Source organism: Pipistrellus kuhlii, unplaced genomic scaffold (genome assembly GCF_014108245.1).
Source record: "Pipistrellus kuhlii isolate mPipKuh1 unplaced genomic scaffold, mPipKuh1.p scaffold_m20_p_25, whole genome shotgun sequence".
Taxonomy (NCBI): Eukaryota; Metazoa; Chordata; class Mammalia; order Chiroptera; family Vespertilionidae; genus Pipistrellus; species Pipistrellus kuhlii.
In genome coordinates, this window is record NW_023425524.1 from 6,388,844 (window position 1) to 6,406,002 (window position 17,159).

Here is a 17,159-nt window from a genome sequence, read left to right on the forward strand (position 1 = left end):
CTCTGCTGGTGGCACTGGCCAGAAAGGGAAGTCGTGCTGTGGTGAAGCTGTCTTTATCTCAGAGGCCAACAGCCGCTTTGCAAATTTGTGGTATCATTTCCCTAAACAGCCGGGCCTGGGCTGCACTTTGGTTCCTCAGTCCTACACGTTCCTGCCTCTTCTCGGAGGCAGAAACCCAGCCTGGAGCTCTGTCTTCTTTTCAATTGTGAGTGCTGCCCGCAGAGGAGAGCCAACTGTTCAATCCACCATGGGTGACTGCGGAATGGCATTCACCAGGGAAGGATGGGGCGGACTAGACCTCTCTATCTTCTAGAGAAACGATGGAAACGTCATAGCTTCTCTCTTCTCCACGGAATATGTGTGAGTCAAAGGAAAAAACCTTTTTCAAGTTAATGCATGGTTCAGCCAAGGAAGAAGCAAGCAAAGAAGCCAAAATCAGGTAAAATCCGCATTTCTAACCCCTGCCTTATACTTGTAAGAACATGACTGAAGGGTATTTGCTAGCCCTTGTTTTGAAAATATATTGATTGTATTGCACCAATTGAAAAAAAGAAGTTTTTATTAGAAGCAAACTGTTAAATCCAGTGATTTCAGTTCTTAAAAATGTGTTAAATCTTTATGATGAAAGTATTGCATATGTCCCCTTTTTTTCTCCCGTTAACTTCTCAGATGTTTTCTTTTTAAAAACAGGAGGGCAAACAATTTTAACCACACAGGCTAGCAAGAATCTTCACTGAAATAAAATCTTAAATACTTTGCAGTCACAGAGGGGGAAAACAAGTATATTTCACATATGCTCCCCGAATTCCTCCCATAGTATTTATTTATTTATTATTATTTTAAAAAATATATATTTGATTGATTTTTTTACAGAGAGGAAGGGAGTGGGATAGAGAGCTAGAAACACCGATGAGAGAGAAACATTGACCAGCTGCCTCCTGTGCCCCCTCCCACCCCCACCGGGGATGTGCCCAAAACCAATGTACATGCCCTTGACCGGAATCCAACCTGGGACCATCCAGTCTACAGACCAATGCTCTGTCCACTGAGCCAAACCGGTTTCGGCTCCTCTCATAGTATTTAAGTGAAGTTCTTTAAGGAAAGAATTAGCCACTGGTGGGTGAGACAGGTAATCAGGTCATTCTAAACCTGGGGGTCACAAGGACAGAGTCTATCCCCCAAATTTTCCTGACACTAATCATGAATCCCTTTCATGACAGAGCGAAGGAGAAAAGGAACCGGCTAAGCCTTCTCCTGCAGAAATCCGAGTTCCACGAGGAGCCAAAGGCCAGGAGGTCTGCACTCTTGACTGGAACAACCAGGTGAATAAGGTTCCGTTACCTGGGGAGTGGGAGAAATTTTGCTGATTCTATCATGGGGGGGGAGGGTCTAAGAAAGAGGAAGTTGGAAATGTCTGTCTTATTTGAAAATCGCACAAGAATATAGGAAGGTTAGAGATCTCATTTCAGAAAAGCAAGGAATATAACCACTTTCATAGCTTGAATTACATGACCTAATAAAAATGTAAGTGCTCTCTTTTAAAATGATAGAGCTGTCCATTTTAAATGATATATTTTACCCCTTGTAAACTGATGGAAGACTCATTAAGAGTTTTCACAGTGTAGAGTCACAGAGAAGACCTAGCCACATCTTTCCTCAGTGGTTTGGAAAATGTTCTAGATATGACAGCAAGTAAGTTAAAAATAAACAAACAAACAAATAAATAAATAAATAAAAGGTGCATTTTGTAATGTTTAGCCATTTCTTTAATTCAAACAGAAAATGGAACAGCCTTATATACTTGTATAAATTCATAAATTCTTCCAAACATGAAAGATGACTAATAAGAGATCCAGGACACATATAACTCATCAGCATTGCTAAGATAAAATGTTTTCTATTTCTTATCCCTTTAAAAATTCATTAGTCAAACTTCCTGTATCTGTAAAAAAAAAAAAAAAAAAAAAAGAGCTGCATATTGTGGTAAGAGTTTCAAGGAAATTGCAGTTTACAAAAAAAAAAAGAAAGAAAGAAAGAAAGATGCTATCAGTTTAGGGCCTTCAATTTGCTGAATTAAGAAAAATCTGAATTCCCCACCCCCTTGGTTTTTAATCTAACACATGCTTAGTTTTTCCTTAGAAGATAATCACAGACAAAAGTGAAAAGCAAGTTGAGTGGTGTGTTTTTGAAGCTGCCAATGTGAATGCAGATTCCATTATGCAATAGGCCAAGGAGAACCCATGGAGTCTGGTGGAAACAGTCTGTAGCACAGACTCTAGGCAGACTGGCTGCACGCTCCTTACACAACATGTTGTGTCTTGAACAGAGTCTGCCCGGAAGAAGCAATGCGATGGGGTGAATCATTTGATAAACTGCTTTCCCATAAAGGTTAGTGGTATTTTTCCCAACTATGTTATCCCTACACAAAAAAGTATGCTAAGTATGCATGGAACTAGCTATACAACAGAGGCCGTCATAAAAATTGAGTCTGATGGGTAATTTGTAGCAATCTGAGTTTCTGATCAAAAGAAATCTCTCTATATAAAAGCCTAATATGCAAATTGCCTCCTAGGGAGTTCAGCTGGGAGACTGATCACTTGCTATGATATGTGCTGACCACCAGGGGGCAGTGAAAAAGGAAGGAAGGCGTCAGCTGGCAGCCAGCAGCTGGGAAGGGAGGCCCTGGCCTATAGCCAGTGGGCCCTGATTACTGGCCAGGCCTAGGAAGCCTAGTCATGCACGACTTTCATGCACCAGGCCTCTAGTAACTAAATAACAGTCAACTAATAGAAAACAATCTCATTTTATTAAGAATTATTTGTTGTGGTTGAAATGCCTCCTTGTGCTGTGGTTAATAGCTTCAGATCTATTTTTTATTTTATTTTAAATGCAACCCTTGGTTTTATTAAATCCCAGATTATCCAAGCTGTTTTTATTGTTTAGTGAGCTAAAATTTAAAGTATTGCTTTTGATGGACATTCAGGAAACCCTCATGAAACTAGTGTCTTTTTACTTTTATAACCACTCTGCCTGTCAATCATGTGCTTTAATTTTAATTTTATTTTACTTATTACATTGATTGGGGTGACATTGATCTACCTGAACATATAGGTTTCATGTGTGGGTTTCTATGTTACAAGGTCTGTATGTTGCACTGTGTCAAATCTTCTCCTGTCACCGGTTATTAGAATCTCTTCCCCAAACTCTTCCCCCCCCCCCCCCCCATCTCCTTCCCTGTGGCAGCCACCACGCTGCTGTTTGTGTTCATAAGTCTCGATTTAACTTCCCACACACAAATCACATGGTCCTTAGCTTTTTCTGTCTGACTTATTCCATTTTGCATGATGTTCTCAAGCAATCATGTGTTTTTTAAAGCGGAATTGCCTAGAAGTGGCCTGTGCAGGTGGAGCTTTGCAGGTGTGATAGGTTAGGACTGATTTGGAGCCCCGTTTGTCATACCGGGCCCGTGGTCGGCAAACTCATTAGTCCACAGAGCCAAATATCAACAGTAAAACGATTGAAATTTCCTTTGAGAGCCACATTTTCTAAAGGTAAACTTCTAACGCCACTTCTTCAAAATAGACTCGCCCACGCAGTGGTATTTTGTGGAAGAGCCACACTCAAGGGGCCAAAGAGCTGCATGTGGCCCGTGAGCCTCAGTTTGCCGACCACTGTCCTACCCTTTGAGAAAGCAGGGGTCAGAGGTCAAGCTTAGAGTCCATTTAGTACAAAGGCAGCAGGTGAGGGAGCATCTTTGGTCTTCATTCGGCACAGCATGTGTTTCAGGTGGCAGAGCTGACAGGCTGACATGAGTGGCAATAGGGCGGGGCCACCGCAGGCTCCTTGTTCCACTGGCCCAGGCAGCGTCTGCTTTGTCATCATCAAACAGCCCGCACTTCCTCCAGCCCCGTTCTCATCAGCATCTCAGCGTCTTCCTGTTCCTTACCTCCTTCTCTGAAACCAAAATGCTACACAGCCACTTCCCAGGTGAGGTTACAGGCTGTTCACAACCCTGCTAGTGGGGCTCACAGTCCAGGGTGCCCCCTGGAAGAAGGGGTCCCATTGCTGGGGCAGCGGGAAGGGCAGAACCCAGTGTGCATTACCCTTCGGAGGAAACCCCAACTTCCGCTTGTTTGTTTTTATTTCCTGTGTGTTTTCTCCCCCTCCATTGTCTGTCCTCCTGTAAAGCTTTGGTGACCAATTCATGTTCCACGAAGGATCCTGTTTCTGCAGACTCTTCCTGAAACTGTTCCCTCTTCCAGGGAAAACAGATTCTGTAATATTGGATCAAAAAAATTATATATATATATATATATATATATATATATATATATATATATATCCAAAACCAGTGTGGCTCAGTGGATAGAGCATTGGCCTGCAGATTGAAAATCCCAGGTTCAATTCCGGTCAAGGGCATGTACCTTGGTTGTGGGCACATTCCCAAAAGTGGGTATGCAGGAGGCAGCTGATCGATGATTCTCTCTCATCAGTGTTTCTAACTTTATCCCTCTCTTCCTCTCTGTAAAAATCAATAAAATATATATTAAAATATATACACACACACACACACACATATAGGTAGTGAAATCAAGACTTCAGTGTAGACAAGGATGGAATCAATGAGGATGGAGGGCAGCAGGAAGGAAAGACATTCGTGCTAACAGAACATAACCTGTTCCTCTTTGCCCCTCGCTGTCCTGGTACTCACCACTCTCAGCACCCTCTTTGGAGAAGAGTAAGGTAAACAGTTCTTCTCAATGACTTGACTTCATCCCCTATATCCCATCATTTCTGAACTACAGTTAAGATTCTTGCCAAACAGATAAAGAACCTCGCACGTCTTCACTAATTCCGCTGCCACTACACTGATCAGTTCTCAAGACGAATTACAACCTGTATAAAATGTTCCCCCATAATCCATGCCCCTGCCCCAAGATTTGCTTTCCAAAAAATCCTATTATTTCCAATATTTTGGCACACCCAAGCCCTTTAGCTTCTCAGTCAGTCAGAGCAAGGGAAGAGTGAGGGAGAGGGAATTCACTTGGTTTGCAATGTGACTGTTGTTTTTTTATTTTATAAGGAAGATGTCTTTTTAGCCAGCACATCACCTGGTACATAGTAAGTGCTCAACTAAACCAGATTTGTCGCTAGGAGAAGTTCTCTGGGGTCCCTTTGAGCTATGAGCTCAGGTTCTCTTCTACAACATAAAGGCTGTATCATCTCAATTAAGCGTCCTAATTACTCTGACCTTCAGCTTCCTCCAAGGTCAATGGAAATAACACTGTCGAAACAGGACTAAATGAGATGGCAAATATGATACCCAGGCCTGCTCGCACAAATGTTAAATGTCATTGCTATTATGAAATATCAACAATAACTTTAAGTGTCTTTTCCTGGCTTTTAGTTCACTCCTCACTGGTCAAACATGGACAGGGTTACATTTCCTTTGGGGGAAGGGGAGGGTGCATACACTGGATTTATTCCTTTAACTTAATAAATCGTTACCTAATAATGTCATCCTGCTCTCACAGCCTGTTCAGAGGCAAGAAAGGGTTAGCGAGGGTCATCGGCCCTCTAGAAAAGGCTTGCTGAGCAGCAGTCACAGCCAAACAGAGAAAGACCGCATCTGCTTCTGCTCACTGGTGGGAGGAGCTCAGAGCTGTGGAGGGGCAGTACTCGAGGCAAGAGAAGGGGGACACGAATAACAAAAACCCGCCCTGACCCACTTGGACGCTATTATCGGCGCTCACGATCTAAGTGCCAATTCAATTATGCTGAATTCACCCCAAATTGTGCAACTGCTATTCTTTTAATCAGCCCTCAAAAACCCAATTATTTTAATTGGAAAGCTTATTGTAATGTTAAATTATAAAGCTTGAAATAATCAGCTACAGAAGTCTGTTGGTGGCGATGGTTAAATTCAGCACGTTTCTACTGGATTCACTCTAGCCACTCCCCTCTCCCCCCAAAAAAAGGAAAGATCTTGTAATTAGGTGTGTACACACACACACACACACACACATACACAAGACCTTGATCCATCTATCAAATTTTATAGACTTCCCCTTGGGTTCAATATGTAAGCTTCTCAAATTCTGTATGTCACATGTATAAAAAGGAAATGGAAATTTTATTCAATTTAGTCCAATGAGACATGAAATGAACAAAACAGAATAGAAATTTGAGTAGTCAGTTTGATAAAAACGGCAGCTACTTAAACCACTAGAGACTGGTATTAGCATCTTCAGAAAGGCGGCCACAGAAAACGATGGTTCTTCCTCTGGATTTAGGGGATTCATCAAAATGCACCATCTGGACAAGGGGAGAAAGAGAACATGCAGGCAGAGTGCCAGCACAGGCCTGGGGAAGTGACTAGTGCAATGAGTTTAGGGAACTAATAAGACATAAGTCCTTATTGAGAAACAACATTTGAAAAAAGGGACTTACGGTAACGGTTAATGGCCAGGTGAGACTAAATGAGAGAATGTTTTTGCTGTATTCCACAGAAAGCAAACCACCCAGAGAGTTTTGGGGTATTTCCATTACCTTTTCAAATTCCATTTTTAAGGTGTAATTTAATTCTTTTAAAATTTAAGAAAACAGTAAGAATTCAAGGAAATCTAAACAAAGAATGGACTTTAAATAATAATATATCAACATTTCATAATAGAAGGGAACTGAACATGGGATATATGGGAACTGTACTATCTTCATAACTTCTGTAAACCTAAATTTGTTCTAAAATATTTTTTTAAAAATAAGCTAAAAAACACATTTAGTTAATTATGGAAGTCCCTCAATAACGTAACTGCTGTTCTCCCATTTGTTCCTATACAGATATTTGAATATTTTTTTGACATTCCTGTTTATTGACAAATTTGTCTGAAATTGCAAATGAATCGCAAAAATCTATGAATTAACTACTTATATAATTAATAATTTCTAAATGCTGCTTAATAAAAGCAAAAAGCATGAAAGACCAACATAAGACTATATCTGTCATTCATAATTATCAATTTCAAATCCAGTTACCATTCTTCTCATTGGCTGACTTTATGAAAGTCAATGCTATCAATATGAAGTGAACAAATCAATCCTTTCCAATTATATCACTAACACATGTATATTATAGTTTGGTTTGGGCACATTTATGTATATACTTCTGTGTAAGACATCTTTGAAAGTAAAACACTACTTCTGAATATAAGTAATTTTGAAAAACAACTGGCTAAATACATTAAAAATGATGGAAAAAATGCAATGTATCATGAAGGCTTTGGGAAACCTTTAAGAGAGACTATACAGATGCATGTGAGACTTCAACAGCCAAAAGAAAAGGAAACGTTGAGCAGAGAAAGGGGCATAGGAAAGGGCTGAGAAATGGATGTTTTGGTGCAACTGGCAAAGCAAGCAGCTCACTTCCCTGGGCAGAGCAGTGACACCTGCACAGGGAATCAGGGTGCGTGCTGACCTGGAAAACGTTTGCTAGGCAGCGACCTGATGGGTGGAGCACTGGAATTCCATGCATGTCACAGGGACCACCTCTGAGGCTGTCACAAACACAAAAGCTACCCTCAAGGGAAGGGCTGTCTTGGGAAGCAAATGGATGGACTCGGGGACTCACTGTATGTGATCCTCTGTCCTAAAGGGAGGGGATGACGAAATGAGAGATGATCCCAGCCCACGTGGCTCAGTGGTTGAGCGTCAACCTGTGAACCAGGAGGTCCCAGTTCAATTCCCAATTAGGACATGTGCCAGAGTTGCAGGCGCTGTCTCCAATGAGGGACGTGCAATGTGGGATGTGGATGAGGCAATTATTCTCTCATCATCGATGTTTCTCTCTCTCTCCCTCTCTGAAATCAAGAAACATGTGGTGTGTTTTTTTTAAAAAAAAAGAAATATGAGATGAAAAGAAAACATTAAAAAGATCCCCACAGCCAAAGCCGGTTTGGCTCAGTGGTAGAGCGTCGGTCTGCGGACTGAAGGGTCCCGGGTTCGATTCCGGTCAAGGGCATGTACCTTGGTTGCGGGCACATTCCCAGTAGGGGGTGTGCAGGAGGCAGCTGGTTGATGTTTCTCTCTCATTGATATCTCTATCTCTCTCCCTTCCTCTCTGTAAAAATTCAATAAGATATATTTTTTTAAAAATCCCCACATTTTATTTCATATTAAGAGGAAGGTGGCAGTGCCTTTTATAGATGAGGAATGGAGGCAGAACAGTATTTGTGAGATGATATCAGGTTATCAGAGTTCGAACTTAATTGCTGGAAACCTCAGAAGTTTTGCTGGGTTTTTGAGGCCAACACCTAGGCCCTAGAAGGTGGAAGACAGTTCGATGACAGAGATTCTCTAACCCTCTCACACAGCTGACAACTGAACGTGAGGAGGAGAAGGTTATCTCCTAGGAGGGGTCCCCATCAGGAAAAACAATCTTCTGACAACTACATAGCTATTTCCCCATGTACCCTCTTTCCCTGCTCCTGATGAATCATTCCAATATTTTAACCTTTATACTTAATAACTATTTGCTTGGACTCTTTGCACCCTGAACTGTCGTCCTATTAAGCTTACTTCTGAGGATAATGGAAAAAGAAAAGGAAAAGATGTACATCATTGCATCACTTGACCTAAAAACATGAACTGATTAGACTGCGGAAAATACTTGTCGCTGATGCTGAGAGGAAAAGCTACAAGGAAAGAAGCACTTCTCTTTTGGGGAAGGAAAGGGCTACTTCTCCTTATGCTGTTCAGCTAGTGGCTTTGCAGTTGCTCTTCCCCATTTTTTTAGTTACCGACTTTCTGCGAGATAAGGGATTCTGGTGTTCTGCAAAATTAAAACTTCGGAATCAAGCTCTCCCACAACAAACACCCAATTCCTTCATCTCTTAGGGATAAACATAAGTAAAATCCACCTTCAACGATAAATGGACCTCGGAGCTAAATTATGATGGCGAAAGGGAACTCCAGTGTGGGCCACACCCTCCGCTGGTGTACAGACTGTTGTTTTGGTTGTGGTTTTGCTAGACAGGCCTAGAGGCTGCCCACCTTTTGCACTGTACCTCAGCTTTGAATTAGGGACTGGAAGGCTTGGTTTGCCTTTGTCTCTGGTTTCCTTCCAGAATCATTAGAGAAAGAGGAGGAAGGGGAGAAAGACAGCAATGAAACCAGACATGGTGCAACACAATCACCTTCCTGTCGCAGAAATAGAAGAGGAGGAAGATTTCAAGCCATTACTAGCCAGTGGCCACGGATGCTCATGCCACCATCCCTGAAGTCCCCGGCCCAAGGCTCCAGGCCAGGAGAGGGTGCTGCCATATCGCTTTCCACCATTAAAGGAACCTCATCGCAAATAACAGCAGTGACTCTCAGCTTTTGTTCCCAAGTTCAGGTGCTGAGATACAGAGGGTGAAAGGAATTGTGGGGAAGGAAACCAGATAGAACACCCAAAAACCAACGATCCTGTGACTTTGCTGTGAGAACAAACCCTAGTCAAACTCACGCGTCTGACTCCTATACTGTTCATCTTGGCAGAGATTTCGGTTTAAAAAACACTAACAACAGAACCAGGTCATTCACTTTATCCCGAAGTACATACATTCCTAAGTATTTGTGGGGGGAGGAATCTTCCCTCTGTCGAAGTTTTCAAAGTATAACAGAGTGGTCTTGGGGGGGCGAAAGAGAGGGTAGAGGGCATCGAGGGGATAAATGGTTATGGGAAAAGTAAAAAACAAACAAAATAAAAATGAAAAGGCTAAAAAATAAAAAAATATATATAAAAATAATAGTAAAAAAAAAAAAATTCTTCAAAGAATCATTTGTCCACTCCTGTTTCCTGCCACCTTCTGAGATAAAGCCCCAGACTTAGCTTAAGAAACTCATCTTGAAGATCAAGCTCTAAGCTGGACAAACAAGAGCAAGCTAACCATCAGGCATGCTGACCACTCCTCCAGCTTCTGCTCCGAGGCGAGACTGTGTCCATCCGTTCAGGGAGCGCAGAGCACGGTGGCCTCTGTATGACGGTCGCATTGGGCCAAGAAGGACCACACTGCAGACATCTAAGGACGAGACACGTTCCGAGTCATGGTCCAGACGCACCACGTCTTCTGCACGTCTCGTTGGACGTGACGTTGCTTGTTTTCCTGGTTCCTTTGTCAGCATTTAATCACCACCAGCTGGTGCTCTGGGCCAGTTCACTGGGAAGAGACATGCCCGCACCTCCCTCCTGCCAATGAACACATTCAGGTGGCGCTCATTGAGGTGAGAGTTGGAGCCATATCGTATCTGAGGTTTAGGCAGTGCCTAGAGGTCGTCACATCACTTCTCACTGCTGGTCTCTCCAACAGGACGTTCCTGGATCTCTCAGACATTCAAAAGATTGCCCACAACATTGAAAACATAAAATAAAAAGGCTTCCTAACAGGAGGGCCAGCTCTATAAGCAGGAGAGAGAAACGGGGGTGTGGAAAGTACCACTGGAGGGTTGCATTCATGTTCTGTGGCTGCTGTTACAATTTCTCACAACTTGAATGACTTAAAACAGGGCAAATTCACTATATTACCGTCCTGTGGGTCCGAAGGTCACTCTGGGCCTCACTGAAAAGAAACCAAGGGGTCCACAGGCCGGGGTCCTTCGTGGTGGGTCCAGGGGAGAAGCCCTTTCAGGGTAATTTGGGGGTTTGGGCCAGAATTCCGTTTTTTCAGGATTTGGATGAAGCTTTCCATTCTCTTTCTGGCTCTAAACCGAGGGCCACTTCCAGGAACCCCCCTGCCCCCCGCACCCCCTGGTATTCCCTGGCTTATGACCGCCTTCTACCTTTACGGCCCGCAATGGCCCTCCCCACATTGCCTCTCTCTGACCCGCCCTTCCAACTTCTGCTTTTAAAGGCCCTGTGGTCCGAGTGGGTCCACCTGGGACCCTCACGTGCTCTCTCCCTTCTGGAGCTCCTTTGCCCTGATCCCAGCAGCACAGCCCGTTCCCCTGTGCAGTCACACTCACAGGTTCTGGGGATCAGCCCTTAAAGGGGGTCGTCACTGTGTCCATTTCTAATGGTCTTTGTTTGCTGGAAAAGTAAGACCCGGAGCCACTGGACGTATCTGAAACGCAGTTTCCTTGTCAATGACAATGGGCATGGGGTGTATTCCAGGCATCGTTGTAAAAATCAAATGCAGAAAGGCGTATAAACAACCCTCAGCCCTCAAAACCTCTCCACGTGTTATCAATGCAAAACCCTTAGTGACTGCCACAATTCTACCAAATGAGATTTATTCTTCTCGCTTCGTTCTGTATTGAACTGTTTATGTTACAAATAGTCACTGACCGTGAAAAATAGTCCTAGAGGGTAGTGGACCTAGGAAGTGAATATAGCCCTGGTGGTCGGCAAACTGTGGCTCGCGAGCCACATGAGGCTCTTTGGCCCCTCGAGTGTGGCTCTTCCACAAAATGGACGAGTCTATTTTGAAGAAGTGGCATTAGAAGAAGTTTATGTTTCAAAAATTTGGCTCTCGAAAGAAATTTCAATTGTCGTGCTGTTGATATTTGGCTCTGTGGACTAATGAGTTTGCCGACTGCTGGGTTAGCGTATCGTCCCGATAAGTAGATATGCCAAGGCTGTGGGTTCAATCTCTGGTCAGGGCACAAACAAGAATCAACCAATGGCCCTAATCGGTTTGCCTCAGTGGATAAAGCGTCGGCCTACAGACTCAAGGGTCCCAAGTTCAATTCTGGTCAAGGGCATGTACCTTGGTTGCGGGTACATCCCCAGCAGGGGGTGTGCAGGAGGCAGCTGATAGATGTTTCTCTCTCATCGATGTTTTTAACTCTCTATCCATCTCCCTTCCTCTCTGTAAAAAAGCAATAAAATATATTTTTTAAAAAAGAATCAATCAATGAATGCATAAATAAGTGGAACAACAAACTGATGTCGCTCCCCCCCCCCCAAAGTCAATAATTAATTAAAAGAAATGGATGTAAGTGAAAATGAGTCGAGCAGACAACCCCTGGAAAAAGAGTTTTAAACAGAGATATCCAGAGTCCTGGGTACCAGGGTATGGTCTAGGAGGGGGAAAGGGGTCCTGGTGGAATGGCTTCTTGGCTCTATAGAGTCACACACACACACACACACACACACACACACACACACACACAACTGGGAAGAGGCATGACTGAAACAGACCCTAAGCAAGTATCAGAATGGGGGTCACTCTTACTCAGCTCTCAGTATGAGCCCAGCCACATTTCAACAGGAATGATAACTCCTTTTCACAGATGTAAAGATTACAGCCAATTTCTATGAGGTCCTTCCTGGATACTGTTCAGGATGTGGGTTGCTGTGCTGCCTTTGAGAAGGGCGAGCTGTTCTATTCGTGTTTCTGGCTATACTTTGATATCAGGGAGTGCATTTTCTCCGCATTAATATTTTACAGTTAAAATACGTCACTTCCTTTCTTGGTAGATGGACTGGAGATTTTTACCCAGTTTCTTAGAACCGAATTCAGCGAGGAAAACATTGAATTCTGGATGGCCTGCGAAGACTTCAAGAAAAGCAAGGACCCCCAACAAATGATCTTGAAAGCAAAAGCAATATATGAGAAGTTTATCCAGAACGATGCCCCACAAGAGGTAAACATACCTGGGGAGATGTTCAACTGTTCGATCATTTGGGGAGAGAATCTGCCTTCATCAAACTGGCGCCGCCCCGCATACATTCCACCAGAAAGGCTGAAGCAGAATGGGTCTTTTTAGATTTCTAGCTCAAACAGAACGTGTTGTAAGACATCGTCAGGGGAGGAAAGGTATAACCAAAGTCACTCCTCGGGTTATTTGATTCTAGACTAAGAGTGAACACAGTTACTTGTAACACTGAGATTCAATCATTTACTCATATTTATCAGCTTAGCACAAGCATGTCAAAGTCAAAGGCTAACAATGAGCCAAATAAACAAGGTTTAAGTGTATGTGGACTGCAAAAAAAAAAAAAAAAAAAAAAGTTTCTATTTTCATAGAAATTTATTTTAATAGAGACCTGCTGAATACAAAGGGATGAAATAAAATGAGTAATCATTAACAGAAAATAATAGAACATTTTAACAAAAATTAATTTTTTCTTGAATGTTAACTTACCAGACACTGAATAACTGCACAAATTAACAAGCGTAACGCAAGTAAACCTATTCTTGCTCTTTGAAAGCGAAATATTTCCTGTTGCGCACACCAAACAAGTCAGTACAAGACTAATGACGTGGCCATTGGCTGCTAAAAAATATTCGCTGCTAGTATTAGTGTAGAGAAACAGTGCGCCTGTGTGTAAGGTGCATAAGGGAAATGAATGCAATCGGATTAGAATAATCAGTCATGTAGTTCGTTATTAATAATGATGTCTAACAGGATATTGTAAAAATTAAGTTACGAAATTTTTATCAAAACGTTCCTTACATACTGTTATGTTGGCTGGGCCACAAAATTTATTTGTTGTGGGCCACATGTGGCCCCCGGGCTGTGAGTTTGACATGCTTGCCTTAGCATAAGCAAACTCTCATAGAAACAAAAGATGAAGGCGCAAGAAATCAAGAAGTTGGTACCATGCACCACTTTAGCTCATCTATCTATACAAACTTTTATTTGCCCCAAAATGGTTATTACTCCTCCTTATGATAGACTAAAAAAGAAAAATCGTAATAGATGAGGGAAGCATAATTTGGCAATAGTCCAAGTGACAACACAATCGTAATTGCCTATGACTGCAAGCTCAGTGTGAGATAATTGTGCGACACAACTGCTAAAAAATGGCAAATATTACCTATCCTCAACATGAATTCAGTAAAATGTCTATGTTTTTATTATGTGTACAATAAATAGTGTTTCTTCGCTGAAAGGGTAGAGCTAGTAGTCTCTACTGCTAAGAATGCTACTTGACTACAAATGTGTAAGGGCCCTGAGGTGCACACCAAAAATAATGATTTCCATGCTTCAGTATGCTTCATTCTGTTCCATGATTCAATGCATGACTCTGATTGTCCCAGGGCCAACCTTATACACAGACCAAATAAAGGCAGCTAGGTGTCAGGTGTTACCCAGGAAAAGGAAAGACACCCCTGAAAACTCACCCCATCAGAACCTGATATGTCAGCAGCACTTTGATAAAAAGCATTCAGTGACTTACATTTTTTAAATATTCATGTATTCGTTTTCAGCACATGTGTGCTTGTAGGAAAGCATCATGATAGGATGAAAACAAGGGCTGGGATAAAACAAAAGCCCCACTTTGACATCCCAAATAGGCTCTAAACTCCCTGCTGGCCATCACTGAACATTGTTTTATTTTTTTTATTTTTTTAATGTATTTTATTGATTTTTTTACAGAGAGGAAAGGAGAGAGATAGTTAGAAACATCAATGAGAGAGAAACATCGATCAGCTGCCTCTTGCACACCCCCTACTGGAGATGTGCCCACAACCAAGGTACATGCCCTTGACCGGAATCGAACCCGGGACCCTTCAGTCTGCAGGCCGATGCTCTATCCACTGAGCAAACCGGTTTTGGCAAGAACATTGTTTTATTAACGATTGAAAATGAGTGGGACCTAATGACCTCTATGGTATTCGCTATTACAAGGTTCCATTATTCTAAATTAGAAGCGAAGGGGGAGGACCAGCAGCATTGAAAGATGCCACCCAAGATGCCACATGGGATGCCACCCAAGAGTCAATCACTGAACCCCTAGGCCCATGACAGGCTGAACACCCAAGCACCTAAGCACATGCGCACTTCAACAATGAGTATAGCCTTGTACTTATAAAACACGATTGAAGGAGATTTGCTAGCCCTTGTTTTAAAAATATCCAATTGAAAATATATCGATTGTATTGCTCCAGTTGAAAAAAAAAAGTTTTTATTAGAAGCAAACTTTTAAATTCAGTAATTTCATTTCTTAAAATTTTTTTTTAATCTTTATGATGAAAGTATTGCATATGTCCCCTTTTTACTCCCATTGAGCCCTCATGTGTTTTCATTTTTCTAAAAAACAAGAGGGCAAACAATTTTAAACACAGAGACTGGCAACAATCTTTCCTGAAATGAAATTTTACTTTGGAGTCACAGAGGAAAAAACAAGTATATTTCACATATGCTCCCCTAATTCCTCCCCGTAGTATTTAAGTGAAGTTCTTTAAGAAACCATTGTGAGCCGAAACCGGTTTGGCTCAGTGGATAGAGCGTCGGCCTACGGACTGAAAGGTCCTGGGTTCAATTCTGGTCAAGGGCATACAACTTGGTTGTGGGCACATCCCCAGTAGGGGGGTGTACAAGAGGCAGCTGATCAATGATTCTCTCTCATCGATATTTCTAACTCTCTATCCCTCTTCCTTCCCCTCTATAAAAAATCAATAAAATATATTTTTTTAAAAAGAAAAAAAAGAAAAGAAAAGAAAACCATTGTGAATGTGGGAGGTGAGTGAGACAGGTGATTGGGCTGTTCTAAACCTGAGGGTCACAAGAACAGAGTCTATCCCCCCAGTTTTCCTGACACTAATGAATCCCCTTCATGACAGAGCGAAGGAGAAAAGTCTTGGACTGTTTCTCAAAGGTTTTTACTTCCATCGATGGGCCCTAACCACCCTTTTGTGAAATTACGATCCAGGTTAACCTTGATTTTCACACCAAAGAACTCATCCTGAAGAGCATCACCCAGCCCACCCTGCACAGTTTTGACGCTGCTCAGAGCAGAGTGTATCAGCTGATGGAACAAGACAGCTACACGCGGTTCCTGAAGTCTGACATGTATGCAGACTTGACAGAAGGAAAACCTCAGAGACCCTCCAATCTGAGAAGGCGGTCCCGTTCCTTCACCTACAACGAATTCAAGGACGTGAAGTCAGATGTTTCCATTTGGTTTTAAAGAAAATGAATTTTGCTCAGTTTGGGGGGTCAGATTGTACATCTGCCTAGGTGAACAAATGGGTGCATCGTTTAAATAAAATATGGCATGTAAAAGGATTTTAAGAATGTAAGTCAAAATGTTTATTCTAACAATTTGTACTGTATCTGCCAGTCACACTTTTCATTTGACTTCATTCCATACATAATCAGAAAAGCAGATGTGTACAGACACTGATAAATAACTATCAACCAAAAAACAATATATATGACACCTGAAACGATGAGGCAAATTCATTAAAAGACCAAGATTCAACCCATAAAATTTTATTTATCTACCAGAGGCACAGATTCGTGCACCGGTGGGTCCCTCAGCCTGGCCTAGCGGATTGGGCCGAAATTGGCTCTCTCTGAGGGGTCCTGGATTGCAAGAGGGCAGTTCTCAGGTGATGCACCCCAGAATCGGGCTCCAGATTCAAAAACTGCAGGTGCTAAATCACTGCAGCTCGGCAGCTCCTGCATGGTCAGTGTGCGTCATAGCTACCAGTCAGAGAGTCTGCCCCCAAGTGGTCATTGCACATCATAGCTACCAGCCAGTTGGCTAGTTGGCTGGTCAGCCAGTCGCTTAGGCTTTTACATATATAGATATAACGCCTAAGCCCATCTATTGTGAAATATAATAAATATATTCACTTTAAAAAAAATCATATGATTATGAAGGCAACAAGAACTTTAAAATTGAGTCTGTTATTTACTTTTTGTTAGCCAATTTAGGACACGTTTTCTTCTCTTTTATTTATTTTTTATTTTTCTTCTTCTCCAGGTGGCTATTTTGTCAAGAATTTTAGGTGAAAGAAGTTTTCAGGGTGTCGCACCTACACATAAATAGGTCTATATCAACAGCTTGATTTTTAAGAGATAAATAAAAATTATAATTATTCTTCAGTCTACGAAGTATAATTGCTCTGCCACAGCATGCTCTTTATCCCTCATAAAGGGAAATCCCTAGGCAGATGTTACAGGTAATATAAACAGGCAATATTTATGTTTTACAGAGGATTTTGATTTAAAAATTAGGGTTACAAATAACAGATAAAAAATAATTGGAGAGAAATAAAATCAATAAAATAACTAAATATTGTGTTCTAAAAATATCATGTAAAAAGAAGTGTTTTTTAATTCCTGAATACTGAAAATGCTATTGCATGTGTTCCAGCAAGATCAATGTCTGCCTTAAAAAAGGAAAAGGTATTGTCATTTTCAATTTTTCACACAGGAGCTCTGAT

The 17,159-nt window shown here is 41.9% G+C and overlaps 1 protein-coding gene across 1 annotated transcript; it reads left to right on the forward strand.

Annotated features, from left to right (window-relative positions):
- The first annotated feature begins 233 nt into the window (after positions 1 to 233).
- Positions 234 to 16,049, forward strand: RGS18 (regulator of G protein signaling 18). Its single transcript, XM_036453619.2, has 5 exons — positions 234 to 439; positions 1,221 to 1,322; positions 2,327 to 2,388; positions 12,455 to 12,621; positions 15,638 to 16,049. Exons 1-5 carry the CDS (start codon positions 357 to 359, stop codon positions 15,893 to 15,895), a joined length of 672 nt encoding a protein of 223 aa, XP_036309512.1. The 5' UTR covers positions 234 to 356; the 3' UTR covers positions 15,896 to 16,049.
- The last annotated feature ends 1,110 nt before the right edge of the window (positions 16,050 to 17,159 follow it).

Bases quoted from the DNA above. Each gene is read 5' to 3' on its own strand.
- RGS18 (XM_036453619.2), top strand. From the start codon at position 357: ATGTGTGAGTCAAAGGAAAAAACCTTTTTCAAGTTAATGCATGGTTCA. The intron at 1,323-2,326 runs GTGAATAAGGTT...TGTCTTGAACAG, and splicing joins CTCTTGACTGGAACAACCAG to AGTCTGCCCGGAAGAAGCAA. The intron at 12,622-15,637 runs GTAAACATACCT...ATTACGATCCAG, and splicing joins AGAACGATGCCCCACAAGAG to GTTAACCTTGATTTTCACAC.